This window comes from Rattus norvegicus, chromosome 17 (genome assembly GCF_021556685.1).
Source record: "Rattus norvegicus strain SHRSP/BbbUtx chromosome 17, alternate assembly SHRSP_T2T, whole genome shotgun sequence".
In the NCBI taxonomy this organism is placed as follows: domain Eukaryota; kingdom Metazoa; phylum Chordata; class Mammalia; order Rodentia; family Muridae; genus Rattus; species Rattus norvegicus.
The window spans coordinates 73,123,947-73,138,722 of NC_141550.1; the positions used below are offsets into that span (position 1 = coordinate 73,123,947).

The 14,776-nt window shown below is 42.4% G+C and overlaps 1 protein-coding gene across 2 annotated transcripts; it reads right to left on the reverse strand.

Annotated features, from left to right (window-relative positions):
- Positions 1-1,790: 1,790 nt before the first annotated feature.
- On the reverse strand, positions 1,791-13,880 carry Tubal3 (tubulin, alpha-like 3). Of its 2 annotated transcripts, NM_001440124.1 has the most exon segments (4): positions 1,797-3,183; positions 4,819-4,971; positions 10,657-10,900; positions 13,838-13,880. In NM_001440124.1, coding segments are annotated over 4 exon segments (1,341 nt in total). In that variant the 5' UTR covers positions 13,841-13,880; the 3' UTR covers positions 1,797-2,242.
- Positions 13,881-14,776: the final 896 nt, after the last annotated feature.

Genomic DNA, 14,776 nt, shown 5'->3' on the forward strand with positions numbered 1-14,776 from the left:
TCTCTGAGCCGAGCATATTCAATCCGTGGCAAGCAGCATGTCTATCTGTTACTGGCCATAAGAATAGTAGGCTATGGTTGGGGGGTTTAGCTCAGTGGTAGAGCGCTTGCCTAGCCAGCGCAAGGCCCTGGGTTTGGTCCCCAGCTCCGGGAAAAAAAAAAAAAAAGAATAGTAGGCTATCTCTCTGAAACTGTAAGAAAAGTCCCCAATTAATTCCCAATTAAATGCTTTCTCTGTTTCTAAGAGCTGTCTTGGTGTCTCTTCACAGAAGTAGACCAGTAACTAGGACAGTGGGGAAGATGTCCTTGATGGTAAATGTTGTCAAGTTGACAAGACTTCCAGTAGCCTAGGAGACAAACTTCCGAGTATGTCTAATTCTATGAGGCATTTTCTAGATAGGGTTAATTAACACTGGAAGACTCATCTGAAAATACAGACAGCCCCACTCCATGGGCTGCAGCCCTGGAATAAAAAGAAAAATGTCAGCCAGGCATCAGCATTGAGATCTCCCCCTCTCCATCTCCCTCTTTGCCCTTCTTCCTTCCTCTCCCCTTCCCTCTCACGAACTCATGTGTGAAGTGGTTTTTAAATACCCCACCCTCTCTTTACGTCTCTCCCGGTTCCCCAGGTTTTCTTTACTCCAGTTCAGAATTTACATCGTCATCATCAGACCTCTGAAGTGGTTCAGAACCAAGCCTGCTGGCCACATTCATGAACTCCTCTGTAATTGAATGCCATTGTCAACTTGACCGGATCTTAGGATCACCTCAGAGACATATGTCAGGTGTGTCTATAATGGTATTTCCAAAGAGATTTAGCTGAGGAGAGAAAGTCCATCCTAAATGGGGGGCTGTGTACCCACAACAAGAGAAAGGGGAGAAAAGGGAGAAGGAAATCTTTTTTTTTTTTTTCGGAGCTGGGGACCGAACCCAGGGCCTTGTGCTTACTAGGCAAGCGCTCTACCACTGAGCTAAATCCCCAACCCCGAGAAGGAAATCTTGATAAACACTATCATTTATGTCTCCCTGCTTACTGACTGGATGTGATGTGACCAGCTGCTTAATGCTCCTGCTGTTCAAGCCCCGAACCTCCCCCATCCCCTCAAACCATGAGTGTAAAAAAGAAAAGAAAGAAAAAAGAAAATAAACAACAACAAAAGAAAAACACCACTCCCTTTGTTAAGTTGTTTTTGTCTGATTCATTCTAATAGCAAGAATAAAAGTAACTGCCAATAGCCTTGTGAGGTGGGAGAAATGGTCCAGGGGACAAAGTGCTTGCTGAACAAGTATAAGGATCAGAGTCCAGACCTCCAGTACCCACAGAAAGTCAAAGACGGCATGGTTGCCTACCTCTAATCCCAGTGCCTGAGAGCCTGGGCCTAGACAAGCTGGTGATGGAGAGACCCTGCCTTGGCAAATAAAGTGGTAAGAGATTGAGAGAGACACTTGTCATCAGTTTCTGGCTGCCATTTGAAATGGCCATATGCCATACTCCTGCAGACATACAAACACGTGCGCGTGTACACACACACACACACACACACACACACACACACATATACACACAGAGAGACACACACATACACAGACACAGACACATGCACACACATGCAAACAAATAAAGCTTCCTTCAGACAGGGCACCTGAAGAGGCAATAGGTACTTTCTTACCTGCAGGATACTCATACCCAAATTCTAAAAGTGCCCAACAGTACTCGTTTGCTTGCTTGTTTGTTTTGTTTGAAAAGCAAACTGAGGACTTAAAGCTCACACTTGGAAAAAGAAAAAGAAATGTTCTGAAAGTGTTTATGATTTAATGATGTGCAATGCATAGATAATGGAGAAATAACATTCATTATCTGTGCATTTTCCACCTCAGACAGACAAAGGAAAGCAGAAACATTAGAGTTCCACACTCCCCCAATGCTGCATTTCATTTTGTTTGGCAAAGAATAAAGCTGGACTTTTACTATGACGTAAGAACTAACATAAAATAACTCTACCTAGAAGAGACCCAGTAGTTCAAATGATTCTAATCCCCAGTAGGCTCTCAGGTAGCAGAGGTGAATTCTACTGTACACAAGAAAATATTACTTTATTGTTTACATTAATACATTTATTTAATTTAATGCAGAACTTTGGATCTTGCTGATTTGATTTTTGCTCTCCTCTTATCCACTAGGGATATAGAAAACAAAGCATGAGAGTTTTAACTCAGCGTTCATTTGCCTGATTACCTTTTCGTCAGAAACTTAGACCCACTTCTTCATAATCTTTTTCCAGAGCAGCCAGATCTTCCCTGGCCTCTTCAAACTCCCCAAGCTCCATGCCTTCTGTGATGTACCAGTGCAGAAATGCCTTCTTGGCGTACATGAGGTCAAATTTGTGGTCTAGGCGGGCCCAGGCTTCCACAATCGCTGTGGTATTGCTCAACATACACACAGCACGCTGAACCCTGGCTAGATCCCCTCCTGGTACCACTGTGGGTGGCTGACAATTGATGCCCACCTTGAAACCAGTTGGACACCAATCTACAAACTGAACAGAGGTCCTCGACTTCATGGCTGCAATTGCTTCATTGACATCCTTGGGGACCACATCTCCTCTGTATAGTAAGCAGCAAGCCATGTACTTCCCAAGCCGGGGATCACACTTGACCAACTGGTTGGAGAGCTCAAAGCAAGAAGCAGTGATGTCAGGCACAGAGAGGTGCTCTTGGTACGCCTTTTCAGCAGAGATGATGGGGGCGAGGGTGGTGATGGGGAAATGTATTCGTGGATAAGGTACTAGGTTGGTCTGGAATTCAATTAAGTCCACATTCAAAGGTCCTTCAAATCGCAGGGAAGCAGTAATGGAAGACAGCACCTGAGCAATCAACCTGTTGATACTCGAATAGGAAGGATGCTCGACGCCAAGTTTGCGATGGCAGATGTTGTACACAGCCTCATTGTCCACCATGAAGGTACAGTCTGAGTATTCTATGGTGGAGTGAGTGGTGAGGATGGCATTGTACGGTTCTACCACCGCAGTGGAGATTCGAGGAGATGGATAGACAGAGAACTCCAATTTTGTCTTCTTGCAATACTCTACAGAGAGTCGCTCCATCAAGAGAGATGTAAATCCTGACCCCGTGCCTCCTCCAAAGCTTCGGTAAATCAGAAATCCCTGAAGTCCACTGCATTGCTCTGCCTGGGGGGAAAAACAGGCAGTTAACTAGATGATAATGGTGGAATATAACTTCCCAAGAACAAAAGACTCAGAAAGGAGGGGAGGGCAAAGGCTCCATCAGGAGCCTTACAAGCATGCAGGTCTGATCTTCGGAAGCTACCTACACAGTTTTAGAAAGAGGGAGGGAAGAGGAGGGAGAAGGGGAGGAGGAGGAAAAGGAGGAGGGAGAGAAGAGAGAGGAGGGGAAAGAACTGGTCATAGTGCCAAATGGTTATAATCCCAGGACTGGAGAGGTGGAGGGCAGACGGATTACCAGGGTTTGATGATAACCTGTTGGCCAGGATATCTGTGTTATCTTGGTTGGCCAGTCCCACATCAATAAGAGACCCTGTCTCAAACAGACCACAAAATAGATGCTATCTGAAGGATGACAGGCAAGTTTGTCCCCTGGTCCCCACATGCACCTGTGTATACAAATACACACAAGAAAAATATGTCCTTTAAGAGGATTCAGAATGGTTTCTTTGCCACATCAGCTACACAGCAACCATAGCTACTCTAAAATATACCTGAGTTGGGAAAGCCTGGAGTTGGAAAAATCTTTAGGGTTTGACAACTGCCTACGTGGTCCTAATCCCAAACTCCAAAATGTTCCAAATCCTCTCTTTTCTTTCCTTTTGAGTACTTACATGATGCCACTGATAGAAATTCCATATCACAGCTCATAGAAACGGGTGGCAGGCAACACAGCATACAGGCACACTAAAAGTACTGCATTAAATTGTCTGAAGCCTGTGACTATAAGTGGTATTTGAAATTTAAATAAATTTTACATTTCACTTGGGTTCCCTAAAAATTCATATGTGTGTGTAAATACTCTAAAGCCTAGAGAAAAATACCCACCCAGTAGTTCTGGTCCCAATCATGACAGATAAGGGAGACTCAGCGTATAAAAGCGAAGCCTAAATATTTGGCTACTTTTCATTGTTTCCCATGAATTTATCTACATATGATGTGAAGGTTTTGTCAATAGTAAAGAAAAGGAAGTCGGGCTGGGGATTTAGCTCAGTGGTAGAGCGCTTACCTAGGAAGCGCAAGGCCCTGGGTTCGGTCCCCAGCTCCGGGAAAAAAAAAAAACAAAGAAAAGGAAGTCAGCAAAATACAGGGGCAAAGTAGAGTCCTCTCCATGATATATAATGTGCCTCTCAAGTTACACACTGCATCCAGGATACTATGATAGGCAATATGCTACCAGTGGTTACACCAAACCACTTACCTAACAAAGGACCTGCAGATTCCTACCCTTACAGAACTATTAGACAAGTCAGCAAATAATCTTCACAAAATCTCTGCCCCGGTCATCTTCACAAGTAGTGGCGACAATTGGAAAAGAATAGATTTGAGAGAGCTTTGAACGTGTCTGCTAACACACACAGCATAAGTCATCCAATGGTAGGAACATAAAGGGAAGCTACCTGGTAGTTGTAAAGGCTTCCCATGTAACCACGTAGCTAAAGCCCCCCCTTAAGCATCTACAGGAGGCCCAGGGTGAACGGCTTGTGACAGAAAGAGGGCAGTAAGCAAGGCCGGTGGATGCTGCTACGAGACCACAAGTATCCAGCATAACCTATCCAGAAAGGGAGAAGAGCCACTTGCCAGCTTTCGGATCCTTTCTAGAACAAGCTCGATGACCTCTGAACCCACAGAGTAGCGACCTCGTGCATAGTTGTTTGCAGCATCCTCCTTTCCATTCACAAGTTGTTCTGGGTGGAAGAGTGAGTGGTACTTCCCCACACGGACGCCATCTGCAGAGAGGGAGGAGTGGTCAGTGCTTACATTCACTTTAACTGCTGGCCTCTTTCAACCTCTCACAGAATTCTATACTCTGGTCTCCATCCTTTTCCCATGGTGTGGCCAAGGAATGGAATTTATCCTGCGGAAATGGTCTTTCTTAGTCTGGAAAAACAAATTCTTCTGGTTGGTGTTGGTAGGCAAGGTATTTGATATTCCAAAATAGACCTAGAACTTTTTATCCTCCTGCCCCTGCTCTCTGAGGTTTGGAATTACAGGTGTGTACTGCCATATCTTCTTTAACATCGAACTAAAATATTAATTACAAGATTCTTGCATGTTAGGCAAGCACTCTACCAACTACAACTCCCCAGTAGTTTCTTAGTTTTATTTCTTCGTAACACCCAGCAGAGCAATATATAGCCCGGATATAAGTATCTTTGGCCTTACCCTTTTTGACCTTAGTAAAATTTTTAATCTTTGCATTACATTAACATTCTTTGACATAGGTCTACTTTGACCCATCAATTTGTTATATGCTCTAACTCTATTCTAATAAAGATAACAACTCTCATCTAATATACACAGATTGTATTTCTCTAGTAGGGCAGACTAGCTTCCAAAGATGGCCATAAAAACACTTCCCATCAAGATGAACTCTCAATCCTAAATATCTATGCTCCAAATGAAAGGGCACCTACATTCATAAAAGAAACCTTACTAAAGCTCAAAGCACACATTGCACCTCACACAATAATAGTAGGAGATTTCAACATCCCACTCTCATCAATAGACAGATCATGGAAACAGAAATTAAACAGAGACATAATCAGACTAATAGGAGTTATGAACCAAATGGACTTAACAGATATTTATAAAACATCCCATCCTAAATCAAAAGGATATACCTTCTTCTCAGAACCTCATGGAACCTTCTCCAAAATTGACCATATACTCGGTCACAAAACAGGCCTCAACAGGATACAGGAAGATAGAAATAATCCCATGCATCCTATCAGATCACCATGCACTAAGACTGGTTTTCAATAACAACAATAATGACAGAATACCCACATATACATGGAAGTTGAACAATGCTCTATTCAGTGATAACTTGGCCAAGGAATAAATAAAGAAAGAAATTAAAGGCTTCTTAGAATTTAATGAAAATGAAGAAACAACATTTCCAAACTTATGGGACACAATGAAAGTGGTAGGTACTAAGAGGAAAACTCATAGCTCTGAGTGTCTGCGAAAAGAAACAGGAGAGAGCATATGTCAGCAGCTTGACAGCACACCTAAAATCTCTAGAACAAAAGAAATAAATAAACCCAAGAGGAGTAGAAGGCAGGAAATAATCAAACTCAAGGCTGAAATCAACCAAGTAGAAATGAAAAGAATTATACAAAGAATCAACGAAACCAGGAGCTGGCTCTTTGAGAAAATCAACAAGATAGATAAACCCTTAGCCAGACTAACCAGAGGTCACAGAGAGTATATCCAAATTAACAAAATCAGAAATGAAAAAAGAGACATAACAACAGAATCTGAAGAAATTAAAAAAAATTATCAGATCCTACTACCAAAGCCTATATTCAACAAAACTGGAAAAATCTGCAGGAAATGGACAATTTTCTAGATAGATACCAGGTACCAAAGTTTAATCAGGAACAAATAAACCATCTAAACAACCCCATAACTCCTGAAGAAATAGAAGCAGTTATTAAAAGTCTCCCAACCAAAAGGAGCCCAGGGCCAGATGGATTCAGTGCAGAATTTGATCAGACCTTCATAGAAGACCTCATACCAATACTATCCAAACTATTCCACAAAACAGAAACAGACGGAACGCTACCGAATTCCTTCTATGAAGCCACAATTACTCGTATACAGAAACCACACAAAGACTCAACAAAGAGAACCTCAGACCAATTTCCCTTATGAATATTGACGCAAAAATGCTCAATAAAATTCTTGCAAACTGAATCCAAGAAAACATCAAAACGATCATCCATCATGATCAAGTAGGCTTCATCCCAGGGATGCAGGGATGGTTTAATATACAAAAATCCATCAATGTAATTCACTATATAAACAAACTCAAAGATAAGAACCACATGATCATTTCATTAGCTACTGAAAAAGCATTTGACAAAATTCAACACCCCTTCATGATGAAAGTCCTGGAAAGATCAGGAATTCAAGCCCCATACCTAAACATAGTAAAAGCAATATACAGCAAACCAGTAGCTAACATCAAACTAAATAGAGAGAAACTTGAAGCAATCCCACTAAAATCAGGGACTAGACAAGGCTGCCCACTCTCTCCCTACTTATTCAATATAGTACTTGAAGTCCTTGCCAGAGAAATCAGACAAGGAAAGGAGGTCAATGGGATACAAACTGGAAGGGAAAAAAAATCAAAATATCACTATTTGCGAATGATATGATAGTGTACTTAAGTGACCCCAAAAGTTCCACCAGAGAACTACTTAACCTGATAAACAACTTCAGCAAAGTGTCAGGGTATAAAATTAACTCAAAGAAATCAGTAGCCTTCCTCTACTCAAAGGATAAACAGGCTGAGAAAGAAATTATGGATATGACACCCTTCACAATAGTCCCAAATAATATAAAATACCTCGGTGTGACTCTAACCAAGCAAGTGAAAGATCTGTATGACAAGAACTTCAAGTCTCTGAAGAAAGAAATTGAGGAAGATCTCAGAAGATGGAAAGATCTCCCATGCTCATGGATTGGCAAGATTAATATAGTAAAGATGGCCATTTTGTCAAAAGCAATCTACAGATTCAGTGCAATCCCCATCAAGATTCCTACTCAATTCTTTATAGACATAGAAAAAGCAATTTGAAAATTCATCTGGAATAACAAAGAACCCAGGATATCGAAAACTGTACTCAATAATAAAAGAACATCCCTGACTTCAAGCAGTATTACAGAGCAATAGTCATAAAAACTGTATGGTATTGGTACAGAGACCGGCAGATAGATAAGTGGAACAGAATTGAAGACCCAGAAATGAACACACACACACACCCATGATCACTTGATCTTTGACAAAGGAGCTAAAACCATCCAATAGAAGAAAGGTAGCATTTTCAACAAATGGTGCTGGTTCAACTGGAGGTCAGCCTGTAGAAGAATGCAAATCAATCCATGCTTATCACCTTGTATAAAGCTTAAGTCCAAGTGGATCAAGGACCTCCACATCAAACCAGATACACTCAAACTAATAGAAGAAAAAGTGGGGAAGAGTCTCAAACACATGGGCACTGGAAAAATTTCCTGAACAAAACACCAATGGCCTATGCTCTAAGATCAAGAATCGACCAATGGGACCTCATAAAACTGCAAAGCTTCTGTAAGGCAAAAGACACTGTCATTAGGACAAAATGGCAACCAACAGATTGGGAAAAGACCTTCACCAATCCTACATCTGATAGAGGACTAATATACAAAATATACAAAGAACTTAAGAAGTTAGACTCCAGAGAGCCAAATAACCCTATTAAAAAATGGGGTACAGAGCTAAATGAAACATTCTCAGCTGGGGATTATCGAATGGCCAAAAAGTACCTAAAGAAATGTTCAACAACCTTAGTCATCAGGGAAATGCAAATCAAAACAACCCTGAGATTCCACCTCACACTAGTCAGAATGGCTAAGATAAAAACTCAGGTGACAGCAGATGCTGGCAAGGATGTGGAGAACGAGGAACACTCCTCCATTGTTTGTGGGATTGCAAACTGGTACAACCACTCTGGAAATCAGTCTGGAAGTTCCTTAGAAAATTTGACATTCAACTACCTGAGGACCCAGCTATACCTCTCCTGGGCATATGCCCAAAAGATGTTCTAACATACAACAAAGACACATGCTCCACTTATTAGCAGCTTTATTTATAATAGCCAGAAGCTGGAAAGAACCCAGATGCCCTTCAACAGAGGAATGGATTCAAAAAACTGTGGTACATCTACACAATGGAGTACTACTCACCTATCAAAAACAATGACTTCATGAAATTCATAGGCAAATGGAATGAACTAGAAAATATCATCCTGAGTGAGGTAACTCAATCACAGAAAAACACACTTGGTATGCACTCATTGATGAGTGGATATTAGCCAAAAAGCTCGAATTACCCAAGATGCAATCCACAGACCACAGGAAGCTCAAGAAGAAGGATGACCAAAATGCGGATGCTCCCACTCCTTCTTAAAAGGGGGAAAAAATATCCATAGGAAGGGATATGGAAACAAAGTTTAGAGCAATGACTCAAAGAAAGGCTATTCAGAGCCTGCCCCGCATGTGGCCCACATAGATAGATAGATAGATAGATAGATAGATAGATAGATAGATAGATAGATAGATAGATAGATAGATAGATAGAGATAGAGATATTCACCAAAACTAGATAAGATTAATGAAGCTAAAAAATGCATGCTGATAGGGATCAGATATAGATCTCTCCCAAGAGACACATCCAGAGCATGTCCAACACAGAGGTCAATGCTAGCAGCAAACCACTGAACTGAGAATAGGACCCCCTTGGGGGAAATTAGAAGAAGTATTGAAAGAGTTGAAGGAGCTTGTAACACCTTAAAAACAACAATGCCAACCAACCAGAGTTACCAGGGACTAAACCACTACTAAAAGACTCTACATGGACTGACCCAGGGCTCCAACTGCATATGTAGTAGAGAATAGCCTTGTTGGGGCACTAGTGGAAGTGGAAGCCCTTGGTCCTGCCAAGGTTGGACCCCCAGTGCAGGGGAATATGGGGGCAGTAACGGGGATGTATTGGGGAAATACCCCTATGGGTGAGGGAGAGGGGAGGGTATGGGGGCTTATGGACAGAAAACGGGGAAGGGGAATAACATTTGAAATGTAAGTAAAGAAATATACCTAATAAAAAATTTAAAAGGAAAAAACTCTTCCCATCATACATTTGCTTCTAAAACTTTCTACTCTTGCATAAAAAAGTGGAGTGGGGTCTATATCCCTTCTCTGATGTCTTCATAACTACCTTGGCTTATTGAGAACAGAAGAAGGGGCACTAGGTGACCTTCAGAGCTGGGTGGCAGACACCATGTACATCTATCTGCCTTGTACCCATGGAATAATTGTTCTTGAGACCTGGTACCATGCTACGACAAGGATCTAGGCATTTTAGAGACAGGCCACGTGACAAGGACTAAAAGCCCCACCAACATCTATGCCTCAGGACTCAGAACATCAACTTGACACATAGGTGAATGAACCCCCATCCAGGTGAGTGCCCTGGCTCCCGTCCGAATCTTTAAATCTAGAATCAAGTAGAATAGTGAGAATTTGTGCCTTCTGAACTCCACAACAGATTACTACTCTCTTATGACAATGACAAAGTTTCAGCTTCTTTGCCAATAGCTTCTAGTTTTGCTCTCAGAGCCAGGAAAAATATTCAATGTTGGGCCGAAGTGTGTGTATGGGTAAACTAGGAGTTTTACATAGTTTCACCCCACAGGAAAGAAGGCCAACCTTCTTCCCATTGGAGTATGTTTGTCATGTTACAGACTGAGGTTTGAGGAAGGTCTACATGATCCTGTTCATATAGACTAGTCCAATCTCATAATCTTACCCACTTGGTTTGTTTGACTGTGATCTTGGTCAAAAGCACTAGCAAGTCAAATTTAGATTACCTATAACGGTTGGTTCTAGGTCCATGAAAAGTGTTCTGGGCACATGCTTCCCAGTGCTTGTCTCATGAAAGAAGGTATCTAAAGATACAGTCCTGTGATCCATATTAGGATTTTCCAAATGATTGTGTTGACCATCCAGGATAAAGCCATCTGGCTGGATTCCATGTTCCAGGCAATACAGTTCCCAGCAAGCATCACCAATCTGGACACCAGCTTGACCAATGTGAATGGAGAGACACTCCCTCTGCAATAAGCCACAGTGAGTTAGAACAGAGTAGGAGCTGAGACAGCATAAGCACTACTGATTACAAATGTCAAAGACCAAACTAGCTTAGAAATCACAGAGGAAGTACATTATAATCTAGCTGAGTGGTTCTCAACCCTTCTACTGTTGCGACCCTTGAATAGAGTTCCTCTTGTTGTGTTGACACTCGACCATAAAATTGTGTTTGTTGTTACTTCATAACTGCAATTTTGCTACTGTTATGAATCATATTGTAACTATCTGTGTTGTATGGTGGTCCTAGGCAACCCATGTGATGCCCAGGTTGAGAACCACTGCTCTAAAGAGTTCTAGGAAAGGGGCTAGGTGGTCCAGCAGGTAAAAGCAATGGCCAGCCCCTTTAACCTGACACTCCAAATTTAATCCGTGGAACACACGTACAGGTGGAAGGAGATAACCATCTCCACAACAGTGTCCCAGGAGAAACAGGTTCCAAGGAGCAGCCAAGGGTCATAGAAACCCGAACTGAGGACTAACATGGTGCTTACATTATTTCATACTGGTGAGTCTGTGCGTTGACTTGACAGCCCTGAGTTAGATCCCTGGAACCAAGGTAAAGATAGAAAGAGAGAACAGACTCTACAAATGGGTGGTGACGTGCAATGTTCATATAGTCACATCATACATACAGATGCATGCATACACACATTATTATTATTTTGTGTGTCTATGTGCATAGGAATTCAGATCCCCAGAACCCAGATAAACACAGTGTGGGGCAACTTGCCTATAATTCTAGACTGGGAAGACAGGGATAGAAGACCCAGAAAGCAAACTATTTGCAAGAGTAACTGCATCAGTGAACTCTAGGCTTGACTGGGAGACCATAGTTGAGTGAATAAAATGCAAGAAAAATTGAGAATGATTCCTCACATCAACCTTGGGCCTCCAGATGCATGAACTCTCATATACACATGTCAGCGCTCGCACATACACACACACACACACACACACACACACACACACACACACACAAGAAAAAAGAAAAGAAATCATGATTATACAAAACAAACTCTAGTTACTTCTGAATAAGTTTTTTTTCTTACGTAACAGTTACTTTTTTTTGAAGTCTGCCTTCATCAGCATCCATTATTTTTCTTAAAGGAAAACAATCCTTTGAGTATTTGAGCTGGGATATATTGACTATTTTTTTAGGAGAGAGAAGGAAAACGTAAGTCGTAGAAATCTACGGCAATATCTGATGTTAATTAAGCAGCTGCATTTTGTTTGCCCGTGGTCCTGGACCGAGTCTGCCCCTAGCTGCATTGTCTTCTACATTCTCAGGTGCTCAAGCAGCTTGGCTCGGTCTTGAAGCCCAGGGGCAATGCCACATGCACTGTCTCAAAGCCTGAACTCAACTACAGACCTCAGACTTCCCACCAATCACTGGCCTATGGAATCCACAGGCCCCCAGTGTGGGTGAGAAGGCAGAGGTCAAGGGCTCTGACCTGGCACACCCTGGCAATCTGATGTGGACTCTGTGGTGCTCCTCAAAACCTTGCACTTTGTCTCCACTGGCATGGCATACCATAGACTTCTCCACTTCAAGAGAATTTCAGGTTCAATAGTTAGAATTTCATCCTTGTTTCTTCTTTGTGCAACTCTGTTTCTAGTGTCAACGGCTGTCAAAGTAACATCAACTCAACTTCACTTAGAATGAACGAATAGCCTTTCCAAGTATTGGCATGTGAAAAATCAAAACAGTGCATTCCATCACGACCAAAGTCCATAAATCCTTATCTGCAAAGAATAATTTCATCCCTCTACCTTCGTCTTGGACTTTAAAAGCTGTAAACGCATTAGCCAAACCAGACCTTTGTCCTCTAAGTTTAAGAACGATTTCAAAAGGAGGGGTTGGCTGTTCACCATGTCTGCACCTCTCAGAACCTCTTCACCTATGAAATTCCCATGCAGACAGCTCTGAGGAATTCCCTTCTCCAGCTGCCAGCTGCCCCCTCAGGAACTCAGTTGAGAGGCACATTTGCTGACAGTAAGCCGCAGTGAAAAACAATCACCAACGGAGATAAATTGCTGTCCTTTGGGTGCTCAGACAACATGATAAGTAACATGGTTCTTTCTCAACACACCACAAACAAGTTGACCTGGCAAGCCCTGTTCCTGGCTTCAGAAGCATCCAAGGGTAGAGAGGACTAGACTGACTTTATTTCTCTCTCAACCTCTGTCACCTTTCCAAGCTCTCTCTTAGAATATTCATCGCAGTACTGAAGAGTCTAAGGACGCAACTATCCATTAAATATCAACATCAACAAGTCCCAGCACACTAATAAATGCCACTCCAAAACCGATCTTGAGTTTCCGAGAAAACCTAATTATCAATTAAGCCTTTAATGCCAAGATAGCTGTAGATTCAGCTGCAACTCGAAGAAATACGACAAAAGGCCTCCTATACCCGTCATTCATCTGCTCTCAGAGGAAATCTCTTGCAAGTCAACAACACAGCCAGAACGCTGACATCGATCCAGTCATGACACAGAACATTCTACTGCTACAAGTATCTTTCGTGTTGGAAGCCATGATTCCTTACAAGTGAAAACAACTTAAGCCAACTTAATGAGGGAGAGAAAGCCCACACTGGGGCAAGACAGAGAAGAGCAGTTCGAAAGGTTGCTTCCACTGAAAAATTCGAAATTCTAAGGTGCTAATAACTACTGTGAGAGGGGAAGTGGTTCTCTAAATGTAATCCCAAAACAGAACTAACAGAAGTAACTGTATTCACTCTCACACAGAACTAAAGAGAGGGTAAAGAAAACGTTCTGTCTTTACCCTGCCTCACGTTAGCGATGTATTAAGGATTTAGGTTGGAGGACCATGTCTAAATACAACGTACAAAATCCGCTGCCATCCCAACACTGTTAATTGCATCCCATGCCCACTTACCATGCTGATCTGAAGGTGCCCCTACAGCACTCTGATGACAATTAAGGAGCAGTCATTTCTAGCTCAGCCTTATCACAGGGAATGACTCCACCTGAGGGCTGTAAACATTCTTCCCTTAAAGCAACACGCCCAGTTTTTGAGTTTTCAGTTCTCCGACAGCAACCGAGCCATATTGGGCCTAAACAAGCTATAATGACGTTTGCGCCAGCTACAGCTTAGTCTACTAAGCTAGTGACAATTTACCCTCGACTGCTTCTAAGCTACGTATAGGTAGAATATAATAAATTACTTTGTGCATGCTTGGGAGAGGATGTGCATGCCTTTGGAGACCAGAGGACAGCCACTCTAGTGTGGGTCCTCAGAAGCCACCCACCTTGGTTTATGTTGCAGGGTCTCTCACTGGCCTGACACTTGCTGATTAAGCCAGGCTGGTTGGCTGGTGAGCCCTTGGGATCCATTTGCCCCCACCTCTACATCACTGATTGTCTTAGTCACTGTTCTCTTGGTGTGAAGAGACACCAGGACCAAGGTGACTCTTCTAGAAGAAAGCATTTAACTGGGGCTTGCTTACAGGTTCAAAGGTTCAGTCCCTTATCATGGAGGAAAGAACAGTAGCATGCAGGTGTATAGGGTGCTAGAAGAGTAGCCAGAAGTTCTATAGCCACATCCACAGGCATAGGCATGAGAGAGAGAGAGAGAGAGAGAGAGAGAGAGAGAGACAGAGAGACAGAGAGACAGAGAGACAGAGAGACAGACAGAGACAGAGAGACAGACAGAGACAGACAGAGACACAGAGAGACACAGAGAGAGAGAGAGAGAGAGAGAGAGAGAGAGGAGAGAATGACACACTTCCTCCAAAAGGAGACCACACCTCTTAATCCTTTCAGATAGTTCCACTCGCTGATGATCAACTATTCAAATCTGTGAGCCTATAGGGGT